The 20,487-nt window shown below is 32.0% G+C and overlaps 1 protein-coding gene and 1 non-coding gene across 2 annotated transcripts in view; both read right to left on the bottom strand.

The window, feature by feature from the left end:
- SYCP1 (synaptonemal complex protein 1) overlaps positions 1 to 20,487 on the bottom strand; it is a 92,102-nt gene that overhangs the window by 36,135 nt on the left and 35,480 nt on the right. The window contains exons 17-22 of the mRNA XM_076011021.1: positions 11,942 to 12,046; positions 10,210 to 10,313; positions 8,321 to 8,438; positions 7,425 to 7,495; positions 4,073 to 4,154; positions 105 to 167 (exon numbers count right to left, since the gene is read on the bottom strand). Of these exons, the coding sequence (XP_075867136.1) occupies positions 105 to 167; positions 4,073 to 4,154; positions 7,425 to 7,495; positions 8,321 to 8,438; positions 10,210 to 10,313; positions 11,942 to 12,046 (543 nt within the window). The remainder of the gene's footprint in view (positions 1 to 104; positions 168 to 4,072; positions 4,155 to 7,424; positions 7,496 to 8,320; positions 8,439 to 10,209; positions 10,314 to 11,941; positions 12,047 to 20,487) is intronic.
- Positions 13,156 to 13,259, bottom strand: LOC142869899 (small nucleolar RNA U13). The gene has a single exon (XR_012918446.1). It is a non-coding gene; the product is annotated as a small nucleolar RNA U13 (small nucleolar RNA).

Here is a 20,487-nt window from a genome sequence, read left to right as displayed (position 1 = left end):
CACTGACTTAGATCTAAATTACTAATGGAATGGAAAGAATTATTCTCTAAAACTATCATGAAAACACAAGTTTGATTTTGAGAATATTTATAAACAGTACATACCTCCTGCTGAAGTTCTTCAATATACTTGCTTTTATTTTCAACTTGTTTCTTTAAATTGTTACACTAAAAATCATTAGAAATTATAATTATTTTATTCAGTATTATAGTCAAAATAAACAATTTCAGACTAATAAAAAAGTATTGATAATGATCACTTTGAAAATCATGTTATTAAATAGTTCTATTAATATAAAATTATGTAAATATTATAAATTTTAATAATGTAAAATTCTTAACATTTCTTAATCTATCTAAAGGACATATGAATTTAACTACTTTAAGTAAAATGTGCCTCTTGGTCAAGCCTATACAGAAAGCTGAATCCTATTACTAATTAGATTTGTGAAAAGCAGAAACCAGACATAAGAAAAACCACAATTTGTCTTCTTCCTTATTCATTGTTACCCATTTCTCATTTCTGAGATTTCTTTTACTTATTATATTTTGGAAAAGGAATAATATGATACTTTATTCAATCCCTCTTATTGAAATAGCAGTTAAACCACTTTTTGACATCTCACTTTGCAGCACTATTTCATCTGGGTACACATGCAGAACTGGATTAAGAGATATTAGCTCAAGAAATATTTGGAATACCATAAAAGTACAGATTTCCAAAGGGCCTTAAAACATCACAGATATGCATATTGTTTTAATTTCCATCAATGTAGAAAGAAGCCTCAATGGAAAAATGTTTAAATCTCCCTCATTAGCACAAAATATTCTTAAATACGTTTCTTGAAATAATCACATGCAGTTATAGTCAGCTACCATTCTGAAACTGAATAATATATTATACTGCCATTTACAAGCAATTTATTTTATCTAAAGTTTTATATGCCCCATGCCCACAAATGGTCTTCCTTCAAAAAATTCAAAAGAAAACTAAGGAAAAAAAGCTGTAGAAAAGTGAGAAACATTTCACTGATTTTCACACCAATTTGACTGGTATAAACATATTAGCAGTTGAAATGTTTTATATATAATTTTTATTTATTTAAAAAATATTTGCCAGAAAAGCCACCTAGATCCTCAGAATGACCTTCCTGATAAAAATTTTAAAATAAATATCTAGAAAGTAATAAATCTGGTTATTTTAAATTATTACTTTAAAGTGATTATAGGTTTCAGGCTAGTACCAAAGCCAGTACTTGCCTTAAAGGTAATATGTTATACTCACCGCATGAGACAAAACTTAGGGCACACTGAAAGTAGGAAATCCAGTAAGACAACCCTGCATTAAGCCAGGAAGTTGCAGAACTACTTACTTAGTGAAAGAATAAACAAGAAATAAATCTGCCACATGGAAGGGTACAGTAAGGAAACTTGTCTGTCTTTACCTTGGCACTGAGTAAAGGGGAAAAAATCTTTCCTAAACATTTATAACCATGAGGTGGTCTTATATGGGTTCATACTGAATTCATGCTATGAATGTGCTATGTGTATGGTCCAGAAAAACTTCAAATAGACAATATAATTTAAAATGGTCTCTGGTTAGTAATGCTCCCAAGAAAATCTTTTTGGGAGGATACTATCTTCAACACAAGTCTCAAAGAATTCCCACAGACAAAGTTCCAATGAATCATAAATACCCCAAAAATAAGGCTCAATGAGTAGAAGACAGAAGAAAAAAGAGAGCAGAATCAGATCTGAAAAGATTTCAGATATTGGAATTATCAGATACAGAATATAAAATAAATATATTTACTATGTTTAAAAGAATTAATGACTTGAAACTATGAACAAAAAACAGGAGACCATAAAAGACACTGAGCAGATTTTTAAAAGAACAAATTAGAACTTCTAGCAATAAAAAATTTAATTGAACTTTAAAATTCAATAGACAGGAAAATTAGTTACTTCTTGGCCTCACCAAATAAATGTTGGAAAAATTTAAATAATATCAGTTTAAAGCATCATCACATTATTACTTTTCTGGATGAAGCACATGTTGCATGTATTTCTTAGTCCTCCATTCTTCAGGCCATCAAAACCTATTCCTGGCAGAGTTAATGTTGATGCCCATACTTCTCACCTGCTCAGCTTTTCCTAAAAATCCATCTTTATAATTGGCATTACTATACATTCCAAAAGAAGTGAATATTTATACTAAAATCATAATTATATGAGAGCTACCAACTGTGGATGTTGACTGCCCAACTCAACCCAACAATCCCACTCTCCCTTCTTTCTGTATAAGCTAATGAAAATTAAAGTAAGGTCAGTTTTCACCCCTTTTAAATTTAAATAATCTTCATACCTGCAGCTACTTAAGATTATGTGGTCTTTATAAAAATAGTTCTTTACTTTTAAATATTTAAAATAAATTTTAGAATGTGTACAAATTCTTGAAAATGTTTTCAACTATTACAATTAATATTTAAGCAAAATTCATGTGTACAGAAATGAAGATTTTTATTTACCAGAATTCTCAGGTAGAAGAAAATGATATGAATTATTAGATGTCAGAATTTCAGAAAGTGAACTACTCTTTCCAGAAGACTGTTTAGGATAGGGAAGGTTAAGTTTAGGATAAATGTGTGGTGAGGTGCAAAGAAGGTACACAGAAAAAAGAAGTGAATTGGGATGGGCAGCCAGGCAATAAAAACAATTCCCTCAAAGAGCAGAAATTTTTCTGCAGTTGTCTTGATCATAGCAATGGGAGAAATGTCTAAGGATGATTTCTAAAAGTATCTTACCACTCTAAGTATCTCCACAATAAATATAAGAGGAGTTTGATGAAACTTTGCTCTTTGAGGCACTATGTATTAATAGAACCCATGAATCCAGAGCCTCTTCAAGGAAACCTGCAATACAAATCCTATTGCAGGTTATCTCTGAAAACTTCCAAAAAAGAATTGAGATTTCTTTGTATAGGACAAAATAAAGGCTGGCCCTAAAGAATCCAGTCATGCATATATTGTTACAAAGTCTCTATTCGCAAATATTTTTTACAATTTGATAGTACCTTGTTTTCTAGGATCTTCATTTGTTTATCTTTTTTCAGAACTTCACATTCAATGCTTCGAGCCTAAAAAATATTAATACAGATTAAAAATGTTCACAGAATTTCTATTTTCTTCTGTATCTTTTAGAAATGGAGTTATAAAACTTAGTCTTATATTTATACAAAAATAGTTATCAGTTTTTCCAGTTTATTTCAATATCCTTTTTTAAAAAGAAATAACCTTTGTATGCAAGGTGATAGGTCTGTTAACTAGTTTGATTAATCATTTTACAATTTATATTAATCCTTGTATCAAACATCACTTTGTACACCAAAAATATATGTAATTTTTGTCAATTAAAAAGTCATTCTTGTGATAATGTTTATATGTTAATGTTCATCATTCTTATCTTTATAATATTTTATCAGCTTTCCAAGCTTATCCTGAATTTTTTAATTGTCTTGTATATAAATGTTTATAATCTTTCAATTATAACTTTAATAACATGTTAATCTGAACTATGCAACAACCCAATGAGATAGAAATGACAGGTATTATTATCTCCATTTTAGAGAGGAGGAAACTAAGGCTTAGATAGGTAAAGTATGTCTAAAATAATAAATGTCTGAACTAAGGCAGTAGTTTTGGGAAAAAAGAGTGTAATAAAATTCAGTGTCAGACAACACATCTGAGAGATTTTGCCACTTGGATTCTTTCTGGGAGATTGTTTCAATAGGTAAGTAGAAATCTAACCATGGAAAGTTTAAATATGCTAACAGTCTGTCATGCATTTCATTTTTTTCTCAACTAATATTTTTTATATTAGCAAAATAAATTATGCTTTAAATTCTTAATGGAGGGTTTTGATTTTATTTTAAACATCAAATTTATGTTTTTCTCCATCTTGAACAACAGGCTTAGTGCTCTAAAGTAGCCTGTGACACAAATTTTAAAGTAGTGAATTACATATATTTAATAGACTAAATTCATAATATGAATGGTAAAATAAATATAACGTACATTTTCTTCACTCTTGTCCAATTTACATTTAACTTCATCTCCTTTCTGTTTTAGCTCTTGTCTCACAGATTCTAGTTCATTCCTAAAAGGAAATGGAAGAGTTGACATTATATTTTCATTTTATTTCCTTTCTGGAATTTATAAAAGGGTTGATTTTTTTGTTGGTTTATTTCTTCATTTTGTTTGGAAATCTTTTATGCATTTCATAACACTCCTACTTCTACATTTAAATTAATTTATACATTTATTTTGAAATTAATTATCTGGATCCTTATAGTCATTTTTCCATTTTAAAAAACCCTAAAAAGAAACACTTATTTCTTAAGATTTCATTTTAATGTATTCTTAGTCATAAACTAGTCATTATTCTAAGACACATTTATAATTTTATATAAATAAATTAGGACATAAATACAAGTGATTTTAATGGAGAACTACATGACTGAGATAAATGCATACACACACATCATTGTACAGGCATAAATTATGGAAATACACACAAGAAACAATGATACCTCTGGGGAGGGAAAGTAGATATAGCAGGAAGATAAAAGGTAAGAAAGATACTTCTCTTTCCCTGTGTGCTCCTTTGTCCCTTTTAATCTTGTGCCATGTGAATGTATTACCCTTTCAAAAATATTTAATTAAAAACCTGTCTGTTGCACATGAAAATAATGGTGGCTTTTCTTTTATGGATACTTGAAACTATTTTTCTAATTGTAGTCTCCCTTGTTACCACTAATGTGTTGCTTGCTGGATATAACCTATGACCATGGAATAGTGTTCAACCGTGTGGAATAACTGGCCTCGTAAAAACTGAATCCAGGATATTTACTCCCATAAAGGTATTATCCAAATAATTTGAATTCTCTTAAATAAAAAGCAGCTTCTCTCTAAAATGTATCTTACATTTTATCCCCAAACTATACAGTTGTTTAATCACAGAAATTCAATCTATAAATAACAGCTACTTCTGAAGGAGAAAATTGAACAAAAAAGACAAAAACATTCATTAGAAGTATAAAAAAAGATGGCTTTCCAAATCTGAAAAATAGTAACAGCTAACAATTATTAAGCACTGACTGTGTGCTAGGCACAGTGTTCAAAATTTTATTCACATTACTTCCTATAATCCTCAAACAATCCAATGAAGAAGATACATTAGGTCTAAACAAGATCTCATATAATTTAAAATAAAAGGAAGTTTTAAAGACAATATTCTTTAACCAATTGTAAGAAACCAAAACTGAGGCTGGTTACCGTGGCTCACACCTGTAATCCTATCATTCTGGGGGGCCAAGGTGGGCGGATTGCTCAAGGTCAGGAGTTTGAGACCATCCTGAGCAAGAGCAAGACCCCGTCTCTATTATAAATAGAAAGAGATTAATTGGCCAACTAATATATAGAGAAAAAAATTAGCCAGGCATGGTGGCTCATGCCTGTAGTCCCAGCTACTTGGGAGGCTGAGGCAGAATTGCTTGAGCCCAGGAGTTTGAGGTTGCTGTGACCTAGACTGACACCATGGCACTCTAACCCAGGCAACAGAGTGAGACTGTCTCAAAATAAACAAAAACACCAAAACTGAATACTTCAGAATATATGTACAAATAAGAGCACCCAGATATTTGGAAATCATCTAAGTTATGAATGGATTTAAAAGAAACTTAAAATATTAAAACAGGTGATTTAGAAAATAATGAACATGGAAACACTACATATCAAACACCATGTCATAAATTCACAGTTGTGTTCAGAAAACTGATGGCTTGAAATGTTGTGTAATTTAAAAAAGAAATATAAACTAAATATCAATATATAAATTTTTAAAAGAACTAAAGAAAATATTAATATTTGATTTCAGGCAGGCAAAAAATTTCTAAGCATAAAAGCAACGGTGTAATCACAAAAGAAAAGATAATCAAATGTGATACAAAATTTAAAACTTCCATATAACAAAAAATTTTCTAAAGTTAAAGGCAAACCACGGGTTAGGGAAAATATAGAATATAAACAGATAAAACATTCACATTTTTTTAAAGCTTAAACAAATCAATAAGGAAACAGTAAAAACCTCAAAAGATTAGAGGGCAACATCTATAAGCAGATAATTTTAAAAAGAAGAAATTCTAATAAGTAAATATAAAAAAATTCCAAAGCTTATCCAAATAATAACAATTACAAATCATGAGTTATTTTTATCTTTTAAATTATCAATAATTTCATAATACCTAATATCAATTAAAACATTTTAGAACTAGCATTTTCATATGTTGGTTGTATTGCATGGTTTACCGCAGACACAACCTATTGGAAACTATTTTACTATTAAGTCATTGAAATCATTATCCTGTGACTTAATAAATTTTATTGCTTGAAATTTATCCCACCAAATTCAAAATAAAAAAAAGTTCATATATGACAAGATGTTTACTACAGTATTATCTATGATAGTGAAAAACTGGAAAATATAAACATTCAAAAATAAAAATGGTTAAAATAAATAATGTTATTATATCATTTGATTGGCTGATACATAGGCACTAAAATAGATTATTATGAAAACACCTAGAAATATGAATAATGTTAAAAATAATATTAAGTAGAAGAGCCACATATAAAATTATATCTCTATAATTATAAGCAAGAACCAAATATATTCTTTAAAATATAGTGGGTATAAATACTCAATATTATAATAGCCAATGTGATTAGAAGTAATTTTTTAAAATTTCTCTTCTAAATTTTCTGAAATATGATTAGTGTACTAAATTCAATGTTAAAGAATTAGAAATTTTATGTTTTTTTTTTTTTTTTTTTTGAGACAGAGTCTCGCTTTGTTGCCCAGGCTAGAGTGAGTGCCGTGGCGTCAGCCTAGCTCACAGCAACCTCAAACTCCTGGGCTCCAGTGATCCTTCTGCCTCAGCCTCCCGAGTAGCTGGGACTACAGGCATGCGCCACCATGCCCGGCTAATTTTTTATATATATATCAGTTGGCCAATTAATTTCTTTCTATTTATAGTAGAGACGGGGTCTCGCTCAGGCTGGTTTTGAACTCCTGACCTTGAGCAATCCGCCCGCCTCGGCCTCCCAAGAGCTAGGATTACAGGCGTGAGCCACAGCGCCCGGCCAATTTTATGATGTTTTAAAATTACTTTGTCTAATCTCAGTGTTTCAACACTAAGTATAAAGTAGATATTATTATAATTTTATTTTTAATCAGGATTCCAAAACAGTAATTTAAGTCTAATTTTTACTTTATACAATTTTCAACTTAAGTTTAATCTAAATTAACGATAGAAAAGAAATATTAAAATTTTTTTCCAGACAAAACAAGCCAACTCATTAGTCTTGCCTTAATTGTGTTTCTGCTTCTTCCAGATTTTCTATTTGTTTCAACATCCTCTCTTCTTGCTTTTTTCTATTCTAAAGAAATAATCAATGTTGTTTATATTAATTATTTTGTTTCAACAAAAATAAAATTGAAACTAATATTTAAGACCTTTATCTTTCAGCATGAATTTAGTTATAGGTAAAGCAAAAGAATGAGCTTTTTAACTTGCATACTGGTAGTTCCACACTACTTTTCCAGTGTTACTTTAAATATTTTCCTAACAATCTCTATAAAATAGCTAATACCACTAGTCTTATTTGCTGCTTCCTGGTGCTACTGGGAGTCTTGTATCTTTTGTTCACATTGTTGTGGCTTCAAGGAATGTTTTCCATTCAATGTTACCTACTGAACTCATAATTCACCTCTTAAGGCCCAAATCAATGCCATGTTCTCTCTGAATATAGCATTGATTTCTTCTCAACTAAAGCAGAAGTGATCCTGTGAATTCCGATAACACTGTGCCACTAACAACACATGACATGCTATTTTATGTATTTATTTTTTTCTATGAAATCATAAGTTCTTAAAGGGAAAAGATATCTTATTCATCATTGCATCCTCGACAGTCTTATATGTCTTAATAAATACTTCTTGGCTAAATATTTTTTTAAATCTTAATGCTTAAAATTAAATTGATTAATATCTATGAGTAGCATCTATATATTATCAGAGGGTAGCCTTTCTTGCCCATTATCACTATCTAAGATCAGCATGCATATTTTTCTTCTAAAACAAAGTTTCAGCTCTAAAACATTCAGAATTTTAAAGCTTAAAGAATGTTTAGAAGTCATCTATTCTAATACCCTAAGTCTATAGCTAAGAAAAATAAGTTACCAGTTCTTTCTTTGTCAACTCACATTAATATCTTCTTGCTGTTTCTTGATTTCCAGGACCATATCATTTGTTTCTTGTGCTAGTTCTTTGTTTTCAAGTGAAAGCTTGTTGCAGCTTGCAGTTAATTCAGTATTCTTAAGCCTATTTAAAAAAAATATGTCATACCAAAATATTTACATATGAAATTATATGATATGGAATTTAATTCAAAATAATCTTAGGGGAAAGGAAGGAAGAGATGGGAGGATAAATGAAACAGGATTGGCCATTGTTTAATAATTCCTAAAGCTGGGTAGTTCATTACATTATTCCTTCTACTTTGTAATGTTTAATGTTTTTCTATAATAAGTTTTCAAAATTTCATAAAATAAATTTTCTTGCATATTCCCCATACTTTCATCCCTCTCATACTTTTCTACAAATTTTGAAGGGTACATTATTTTCTTCACATATATTTTTCTCTCTAGTAGACCATCTCTTGAAAATTGTTTCAAACTTCTGGTAATTTGATTAAAGTAGCCCATGAGCATGAGCTACTTTTTAATTTTTAAAATGTTCATTAAAATAAATAAAACTGGGTTTAACTTTTCATGCACAACATTCAACCTGCTCTTAGAAGGTCCCAAAGGTTCTGCATTAGAAGAGAGATTATTGCTGCCTTGGATGCAGCTAGGATCAATTTTAAATGAATGCAGAGGAGTATGTGGCTTCTACGGAGTGATTTCAGGAGCACCTATTATCTCCTACTTAATAATACCTGAATTTCATGAAAGAGGACATAAAGCTTTTCCTAGAGCAACAAAAGGTTGAAAAGCAAATATAGGCTGGGTGCGGTGGCTCACACCTGTAATCCTAGCACTCTGGGAGGCCAAGGTGGGCGGATTGCTCGAGGTCAGCAGATGGAAACCACCCTGAGCAGGAGCGAGACCCCATCTCTACTATAAATAGAAAAAAATTAATTGACCAGATAATATATATAGAAAAGATTAGCCGGGCATGGTGGCACATGCCTGTAGTCCCACCTACTCGGGAGGCTGAGGCAGGAAGATTGCTTGAGCCCAGGAGTTTGAGGTTGCTGTGAGCTAGGCTGATGCCTGGGCACTTACTGTAGCCTGGGCAACAAAGCGAACCTCTGTCTCAAAAAAAAAAAAAAAAGAAAAGAAAAGAAAAGAAAAGAAAAGAAAATATACCTAGGATAACATAAATTTACACTAAAGTACAAATAACTAACCAATCTACTCATTAAACGAGATTTCAGTTAATAGATGAATTTTAGTGAAGGGTCCTAAAAAGTACTGTTAATAGGGTACCAGAAACAGACAATGAGAACTAAAAGGGAAGGAAGAGGATGCTGCATAAATTGTGTACTTTTCATTTTTATCTAGAGCTGAGAAACAACCGAAAGGGAAAAACCATGCTCACCACTAGACTGGCTTCTTGAATTTATTTCTAAGTAATAATACAATAATTATTTCCCCTACTTTCTCTCCGAATTAAACTTACTAAGTAGGTGAAATCATTCGATTAAATGTTTTATTTGGATAGTGTAAGAAATGAATTTGTATTTTGACATTTTATAAATATAAACCTATATAAGATAGCAAAACAGCCAAAATAACTAGTTAGAATTGCAAATTATCATTTTTACGGGGAATTAAATAACTCCAAGAAAAACAATACATTGATCTTCTAAAGTGGTTTTCAACTTTGTGGTATATTCTTTTTACATAAGTGATATGTACTTCCCTTAGCAATGAAACTGGTAAATTATTTGACATTTAAGAAGGAATAAAATACAATTTCAAATTCAAATAAATTTTGAACATAATTTACTAATATACTAATATTATTTATTACCAGAAAGCTTAGGAATTGAATACATAAGCTATTTATACATAGATGGAAAACATACTTCTCATTTTCAAGCTCAGTTTTCAGATCTTTAACCTGTTTTGAATAATGCTGTTCACTTGTTGCAGTGGCAGTTAGTTTTATTTCCAAATCATGCACTTCTTTCTGCAAAATAAACATGTATAACTATGGCAAGTGTATTTCCAATTTTCTCACTTAAAAGGTATAGTCATGGTATAATCAAGTCATATTTTTGGCAAAAATTTGGCAGGTTATGTCAAACATTTTTAACTTAAGTAGATTTAGGGTGATAATCATAATTTTAAAACAATGAGCAATGACAAATTCAATATAAGTAAATTCTATCTTCATATTCCTAAGCTCAACCAGTAGAATTATATTTACATATTATAAAATATTTTTATCAATTTTACTCTACCAAGTAATTAATTTCAATTAAAATATTATACTGTTAAGGAGAAATGAATTCAGATAGTATCTTTAAAACTAACATATTCTTATTATAAAAAGATAAGGATTTTTGGTTGGTTGTTTGTTTTTGGAGACAGAGTCTCACTCTGATGCCAGGGCTAGAGTGCCGTGGTGTCAGCCTAGCTCACAGCAACTCAAACTCCTGGGCTTAAGTGATCCTACTGCCTCAGCCTCCCGAGTTACTGGGACTACAGGCATGTGTCACCATGCTTGGCTCTAATTTTTTTAAATAAATATTTTTTAGTTGTCTGGCTAATTTCTTTTTATTTTTTTAGTAGAGACGGGGTCTCGCTCTGGCTTAGGCTGGTCTCCAACTCCTGAGCTCAAACAATCTTCCCGCTTCGGCCTCCCAGAGTGCTAGGATTACAGGCGTGAGTCACCACGCCGGCCAAAAGATAAATTATAATAACCATACTTTAAAATAAAAGACAAATTCTAAAATTATAACATTAGTACTATAAAAAGTATTACAAACTAAGAATCTAACTAAACTTTAAATGTACCAATTAAGAAATATTGGCCAGGCGCGGTGGCTCACGCCTGTAATCCTAGCACTCTGGGAGGCCGAGGCGGGTGGATTGCTCGAGATCAGGGTTCGAAACCAACCTGAGCAAGAGCAAGACCCATCTCTACTATAAATAGAAAGAAATTAATTGGCCAACTAATATATATATACAAAAATTAGCCGGGCATGGTGGGGCATGCCTGTAGTCCCAGCTACTCGGGAGGCTGAGGCAGAAGGATTACTTGAGCCCAGGAGTTTGAGGTTGCTGTGAGCTAAGCTGACGCCACGGCACTCACTATAGCCTGGGCAACAAGCGAGACTCTGTCTCAAAAAAAAGAAATATTTGGCCAAGCACAGTAGTATGCACTTGTAGTCCCAGCCACTTAGGAGGCTGAGGCAAGAGGATCACTTGAGCTCAGGAGTTCAAGGCTACAGTGCAACATGATCATGCCTGTGAATAGCCACTACACTCCAGGCTGGGCAACATAGTGAGACTTCATCTCAAAAATAAAAAGAAATATTTTAGACAGCAAAAAATGTATTTGTTATAAACCACAGCATTATACATTGTATTGATATCTTAAATATTGACCTTTCTCTCCTACATTATAATAACAAAGTTTTTCTAGATGTGCTTTAAATCAATTAGTACATTAAGTATAACAAGAACACACACTTTTAAAAGGAATTTTGTGAAGAAATCTTTCACAACACAAATAGCTATACCATAATCTATTTTGTAAATTTATATCCTATTCAAGAAATATTTGAAATAAAAATTTATCCTTAAACAAACCTCTCTGGTTTGGAGAAGACCTATTAGTTCTTGTTCTGCTCCTTTTAATTCTTCAGCAATCTTCTCAAATTGTTTCTTTTCATCTAAAAGCTTTTGGTTTTCTGCCTAATTAAAAACATTAACAAATCAGGAGAACCAAAACATACACATATTAAAAATAATCAAACTGCCCAAATAGAGTTGTGGGAAGAACTATGAGCTTCTCCTTGGCTAACATTCTTTAAAAGGAGAAAATAACTCAATATTAAGGAAACTCAAAAACTAAATATGATGACAGAGAATTTAATAAGCAGAGCCCTGGCACAAAAGCCATAGAATTTTAATTTAAAAAGTCATACAATTCATTGAATTCAACCCTTATCTTATGCATAAATCACTCCAAATTATTAGCAAGCAGGTAGTCACTCACTATTCTATCAATCTTCTTTGTCCCTATATTGCACTAAAATGTGCTTTCCTATAATTTTTATGCAATGGTCATTATTCTTCCTTCCATAATCATGTAGGAGAAGACTAATTCTTTTCTCACATGATAGCTGACTCATTTTTGAAGAGAGTATCATCACTCCCTAAGTTTTCTCTTAACTATTCTAAAATCTCTAGTACTTCTTAGTATCATCTTCTTAAGAAATGATTTTGAATTACCTCATTCCCTCAGGATGGGCTCACTTTGTCAACACACTGTTTTAAACAAGGAGTCAAGAATTTAACCCAATGTTCTAGACCAAGGCTCAGCAAACTAAGCCTACAGGCCATATCGAGCTCACTGTCTGTTTTTATAAATAAAATTTTACTGTAATAAAGCCACATCTATTTGTTTACATATTGTCTGTGTCTGTTTTATATTGTAACAGCAAAGTTAAATAGCTGTAACAGAGACCATGTGGCCCACAAAGGCTATAAGATTTAATACTGACCTTTTACAGAAAAATTCTGTCAAAGCCTGCTCTAGATTAGATAAGCCGTGTATAATACAACTTTCTGCAACAATGGAATCATTTTCTGTGTTGTACAATATGATAGCTATTGAGTACTTCAAATATGGCTATTGAAACTGAGTAACTGTTAAATTTCATTTATTTGTAATTAATTTAAATTTTAATAGCCACATTTGGCTAGTGACTATCATACTGGACAGCACAGCTCTAGAAACTGAGCAAGTATAACACAACCATTAATTCTTCTGTTATAAGTACTTAATTTCTTTTTATCCATGTCAGACAGGTAATGTGCCAATGTTGTAGCAAAGTTTGAGAGAGGTATATCTCATACATGAATGTGAAAACCCCACCATCAAACTTATGAACTACAAAAGGATCTGGTGCTTAATTGCCAACCATTCCCCCTGCTATTCAACACAGTATATATATATGAACTCACTTTTTACTTTGTTTACTCAAGGATGAGGTCACAACAATTTTATGACAAGCCTAACAATAAAAGGTCCTATATAATTAACTATAAAAACTACTAATTGTAGTTAAAGATTTTGAATTTTATCTGTAGTCAATGTGGAGCCATTAAAAGTTAATACAGCAATATAACATCATCATATTTGTGACTGTAAAAGATAATACTAGCAATAGGGCAGAAGAAAGCTTAAGTAGTGTGGACGTAATGAGAAAATCAGTTATGAGACTACTGTGTAAAAATAAACAGGAGATGAGAAGAGTTTAAATTATGTCAAGGACTGTGGAGATAGAATGATGACAATAATCACACTTTTGACTAATTTCTACATACCTAACCCTAATTAGACGCTTTAAATATATTTTTATTTCTTATACTACTCTGCAAGTTAGATGTTTGCATCTCAATTTGACAGATTAAAAAAATAGAAACGGTTTTCCAGCTTTTAGAATGTCATTATAACCTCATACTTACAGACTAACTCTACTACTGAAAACTACTATACTCTGGACAAAAACCACTAAACTCTGGACAAAACATACATACACAAAAAATATATATATATATGTATATGTTTGTATGTGTGATATATGTTTGTGTGTAGTATACGCGCGTGTGTGTGTGTGTGTGTGTGTGTGTGTATCTCAAAACTAAGGATTCTAAAGAATAAAAAAAAAGTAGCACAAGTGACTGAGAGACAAGTGAATTTCTCAGTTTTCGGCAACTTTGTCCCAATGATGGAAGTTCCTGCTCAGCAGCCTGGTAGAATCAGCTAAAACTACAAAAGAAACTCCACCATCTTTCTTGCTGAAGGAAGCAGGGAAAGGAGGACTGGGAACCATGACTCACTGCCAGAATATGAAGGAGAAATCATACAGAGCAGGGAACCAGAGAAAGTAATCTCCTAATTCCACATATGAACACTAAACAAATCTAAAACCAACCTGTGAAGCATGTATTCATATACAGACTCAAAAGCAGCTCACCAAAGGCTCAGAGAATTAAACTGAGATTTGAAGTGTCATTCACAGAAGGTGAGACAGAACTTATTATGGAAATACCTCAAACAGCTAGATATAGAAATAGCATTTGACCCAGCAATAGCATTGTTGGGCATCTACCCAAAAGAGCTTAAGACATTCTACTATAAAGACATCTGCACCCGAATGTTTATGGCAGCACAATTCACTATTGCAAAATCATGTAAACAACCCAAGTGTCTGTCAATTCACGAGTGGTTAACTAAAATTTGGTATATGCTCACAATGGAATACTACTCAATTCTAAGAAATGACAGTGAATTTGCACCATTTATGCTATCCTGCATTAAGCTTAAACCCATTATCCAAAGTGAGGTGACACAAGATCAAGAAAACGGGCTCCACATCTACTCACCATCAAATTGGTACTGACTGATTAAAACTATGATGCTCAAATGGGGATAGTCCCCACTAGGGTTTGGGGGAGGGGGGATACACATCTTAGGGTTGTGGTGAGCATAGTGGGGGGGAGAGGGAATACATCTAACCCTTCCAAGGGAAAGGCTAAGATATACAATGTAACCCAAAGGTCAAAAAAAAGGGAAAAAACAAACAAACAAACTTTTATCGGGTGGTGGGCAAATGGGAGGGGGAAGGAGGGGAAGAATTTACACTTACAAAATAGGGCGATGAGCACCACTTGAGAGTGGACATGCTTGACGTTTTGGTAAGGCGGGGGGGGGTGGGGGTGGGGAGGAATGGCAGGGGCAATATATGTAACCCTAACAATATTTGTACCCCCATAATATGAAAAAATAAAAAATTTTAAAAAAGAAAAAGAAAGAAACTAGTTTACTAACTTTTTAATAAAAACATTTACATTATTCAGAAGAATATAATAGAACCTATAGTCTACATACCATAACCTTCACAAAGTCTTCAATATGATCCAAAATTATTCAACATACAAAGAACTGGTAAAATATCAACATTCTCAAGGAAAATGGCAACCAACATATGCTAACTTCAGTATAACCAAAGTGTGAAAGCTTTACAAGATGAGAACTTTTATGCACATATTATAACTATACCCAATCAGGTACAGGAAATACTCTTGAAATGAATAAAAAGATAGTAAATCTAAGGAAAAAATAGAAAATAAACCAAATAAAAATTTAAAAAATGGTAAAAAAGGTTCATGGATGGGCTTAAGAGCACAATGGAGATTACAAGGCAAGTGCCAGTGAATTTGAATATCAGAACAATAGAAGTGATCCAATATGAATAACAGAGAGGAAAAAAACTGAAATAAAAATAAATAGCACCTTAGGAACCTACAGAATAATATAAAAAGACAAACAGATATATAATCATACTCACAAATGTTGGCCAAAACGTTCCATATTTGAAGGGAATTAAAGATTTATGAAGTGCAGCCAATCACAAAAAGAATAATACAACTTCACTTACATACTGCTGACAAACCAAGTTAAGTAGAAAATCTTGACAGTATATTTGTGGCTTTCTCATTATAAAATAGGGACAATAAAATATCATCTTTAAAGTGCTGAAAGAAAAAACTGTCAATTCACAATTCTATTTCCAGCAAAAATATCCTTTAGGAATTAAGATTAAATAAATGACATATTCAGAAAAAAAAACTAAGAATTTGTTGCCAGCAGAACCACACTACAAGAAATGCTAAAGGAAGTTCTTTAGGCTGAAGGAGAACAAATTAGAGGTGAACTAGGATCTTCAGGAAAAAATTAAGAACATCAAAACTAGTATTAATAAATGTCATGGTAAATGTAAAAGACTATTTTTTCCTATTAAGTCCTTTAAAAAATATATGACTGCTTAAGGCAAAAATCAAAACACTGTCTTGTGAGGATGTAAATGCATGTAGGTGTAATATATATACAACAACTCTAATATAAAGGACAAGGTAGATAAAGGGACATATATAGTTAAAAGGTTTCAACATTTTACATGAAGTGGTACAATAGTAACTCAATGTAGAGAAGTAATATATACATGTTGTAATCCCTAGAGCAACCGCAGAAATAAATGCAGAGAGGTATAGATAATATACCAATAGATATATTAAAATGGAATACAAAAAATATCAAATAATTCAAAAGAAGGCATACAGTGTTAAACAGAGGTACAAAACTAAATGAACAAACAAGTTTTTAAATGGTGAATCTAATTTAACCACATCAGCATTTAAACAAAAATTTTAAAATATATTAATGACCTAAACTCTCTAATTAGCAGAAACTATCAGAGTGGATAAAGAAAGAAGACCCAATTACATGCAAGTTACATCTATAGACATATTTAAAAATATAAAGACTAAGAAATATTGAAAGATATATCATGCAAACAATAAGCATGAGAAACATGGAGTGGCTATAACACTATCAGTTAAAATAGACTTCAAGACAAAAGATTATCAGAGATAAAGAGGGCATTTAATAATAGTTAATTCATCATGAAGATATGATAGTTATATACAGATGTGAGACTTATAGAAGAAATTCAAAATACATGAAACAATCATTGACAGGATTAAAAACAGAAATAGAAATTCCAAAATCATAGGAGTTTTAATACCCTTTTCTCAATAAAGAATAGAACTAGATTTTAAAAATCAATAAAAATCAGATTTGTACATATAACATCATCAACTGATTAGATATAACTGACATTTATAGAACACTCTAACAATAGGAGAATACAAATTATTTTCAAGTACACATGGAACATTCAATAAGATATATCCTGATTTATAAAATAAACCTTAACAAATAAAAAAGTAGTATATTCTCTGACCATAATTAAGTTAAAGTAGAAATGAACAACAAAAATAAAACAGGAAAATCTCTAAATACATGAAAATTAAACAACAGCTTTCTAAATAATCCCAGGATCAAAAAACCACCCTCAAGAGAAATTAGAAAATATTTTAACCTAAATAAAAATATAATATATCAAAATTTGTGAAATATAGCTAAAGAAATGACTAGAGGACATTTACCTCATTAAAATGCTTTTAATAAAGGTCTCAAAGCAATAATCTAAGCTTCTACCTTAAGAACCTAGACAAAGAGCAAAATAAACTAAAAGCCAGCAGAAGAGATGAAATAATAAAAATAAGAGCGGAAACCAATGAAACTGAAACCAGAAAAACCACAGATAAAATCAATGAAACAAAAAGCTTGTTATTTGAAAAGATCAATAAAATTAATAAGCCTCTATCAAGACTGACAAAGAGAAAAGACACAATAATTAATATCAGTAGTGAAACAAAAGGTAACACTAATAGACTTCATAGACATTAAAAAGAGAACAAGGGCCGGGCGCGGTGGCTCACGCCTGTAATCCTAGCACTCTGGGAGGCCGAGGCGGGCGGATTGCTCGAGGTCAGGAGTTCGAGACCAGCCTGAGCAAGAGCGAGACCCTGTCTCTACTATAAATAGAAAGAAATTAATTGGCCAACTAATATATATAGAAAAAACTAGCCGGGCATGGTGGCGCATGCCTGTAGTCCCAGCTGCTTGGAAGGCTGAGGCAGGAGGATCTCTTGAGCCCAGGAGTTTGAGGTTGCTGTGAGCTAGGCTGATGCCACAGCACTCACTATAGCCTGGGCAACAAGCGAGACTCTGTCTCAAAAAAAAAAAAAAGAGAGAGAACAGGAGATGCTCTGAACAATTTTGTGCACAGAAATTTTACACTTCAGATGAAATGAACTAACTCCTTGAAAACCAAATACTATCAAAATCACTCAAGATAAAACAAGTAACCTAAATACCTCTATAACAATGAAAGAAATTAAATCCATAGCTAAAAACCTTGCCTAAAAGGAATCTCTAGGCCAAATATTTTCACTATAGAATTCTACCAAATATTTAAAAAAGAAAAAACAATTCTATACAATCTCTTCTAGATAACAGAAAAGAAACAAGTGCTTTCCAGTTTATTTTACGAGGCCAACATTACCGTCTTCCAAAACCAAAGACAGTACACACATAAAAAAAAACTACATAGTAATGTCTCTTATGAACACAAACATAAAAATCTTCTACAAAAAAATCAATAAACAAAATTTAATACTATAGAAAAATAATAATACACAACACCAAGTAGGGTTAATCTTGGAAATGCAAGGATGGTTCAATATTTGAAAATCAATCAATGTAATATTAACAGTCTAAAGAAGAAAAACCACATTATCATATTACCTGACATAGAAAAAGCATTTGGTAAAAGTCAACACTGATTCATAATAAAAACACAAAGTAAACTAGAAGGGAACTTCCTACAAAAAAACCTGCAAGCACCATTATCCTTAATGGTGAAACACTATATGTTTTTCTCACAAGATTGGGATATCAAAGATGTACATGCTCACCACTCCTATTCATCACACTGGAAGACCAAGCCAGTGCAATAAAGCAAGAAAAAGAAATCAATGCATGTAGATTGGATAGGAAGAAATAAAAACTGTCCCTATTTGCAAACAATCTGATTGTCTACATAGATAATTCCAGGGAATTTATAAAAAATCTCAGAACTAACAAGTAAATGTTGCAAGATCACAGGATACAAGTGGATAAAGCAATCATATCCTCGTCTACTAGCAATGTACAATTGAAAAAATATATTTTTAAATACTATTTTAAAAACCTGCAAAAAAAGAAATACATAAGTATAAATCTAACATAACATGTACAGGATCTGTATGCTGAAAACTACAAAATGCTAATGAAAGAAATCATTATAAAGATCTATATAAATGGAAACAGTTACCATGTTCATGTAGTAAAAGACTCCACATCATAATCATTTCAACTCAAATTAATCTATATATTTCACACAGTTCCAATAAAAATTCCAGCAAAGGTTTTTTAGATGTAGACAAGCTAATTCTAAAATTAATATGGAAAGATAAAGGCACTAGAATAGCTAAAACAATATTGAAAATGACAAAAAATGGTGGGGGAATCACATTACCCCATTCTAAGACTTATTATTAAAGCTACAGTAATCAAAATACTCCAATAATGGCAAATAGAGAGACAAAATACATCAAGGGAATAGAAAAGCATCCAGAAATAGACCAATACAAATGTGACCAATTGATTTTTTGTATAAATGTGCAAAAGCAAATCAATGGAAATAAAAGAGTATTTTCAACAAATGGCAATAAATATCACTCCACATCAATCCAAAGTATTTAAATAAACCATCCACTTCTTCTCACTACTATGATCACCCCCCCAGCCTAAGCTACCACCATCTTTCCTCTGGCTACTGTGATTGTCTACTCTTAAGTGTTCTATTTTAATATACTATTCTCCATACTGCAAGTCAAATGTGCTTTTCAAAATGCAAATTTGATCAAGTCACTCCCTGCTAAAATTCTTTAGAACTTCCCATTCCTCTTAAGATAAATACAAAATTCCTTTCATATAATTTACAAGGCCATGAATTGATAGGCTCTTACTACCTAATTCTCTAGCCTCATCTTATACTACACTCTTCCTTTCATTCCATCTCCATCTTATACTCACCATACTCCCTACCATGAAAGAACCATTGTATGTAATGTTTCCTCTGACTACATCAGCAGTCTCCAACCATTTTGGCACTAGGGACCATTTCATAGAAGACAATTTTTCCATGGACTAGGGTAGAAGAGATGGTTTGGGGATGATTCAAGTGCATTACATTTATTGTGTACTTTATTTCTATTATTATTACATAGTAATGTATAATGAAATATTATACAATTCACAATAATGCAGAATTAGTGGGAACCCTCAGCTTGTTTTCCTGCGATAACACAGTCCCATCTAGGGGTGATGGGAGACAGTGACTGATGACAGGAGACAGAGCTCAGGTGGTGAGGCGAGCAATGGGGAGCAGCTGTAAATACAGATGAAGCTTTGCTCACTCAGCAGCTGCTTGTCTCCTACTATGCTGTCTGGTTCCTAACAGGCCACTTTATCAGGTACTGGTTCACAGCCTGGGTATTGGGAATCTCAGCTCTCCCTGATATGCTGCATTTCCTTCTTTCTCTGGATTTCAGTTCAACTTTACTTCTCTGAAAAAGCCTCTCTTGACCTCCCTAACTAGTTCAAATCCCTTTAT

Source organism: Microcebus murinus, chromosome 2, assembly GCF_040939455.1.
Source record: "Microcebus murinus isolate Inina chromosome 2, M.murinus_Inina_mat1.0, whole genome shotgun sequence".
Taxonomy (NCBI): Eukaryota; Metazoa; Chordata; class Mammalia; order Primates; family Cheirogaleidae; genus Microcebus; species Microcebus murinus.
Note: the sequence above shows the minus strand (reverse complement) of the source record. Positions and strands in the feature narration are given on the sequence as shown.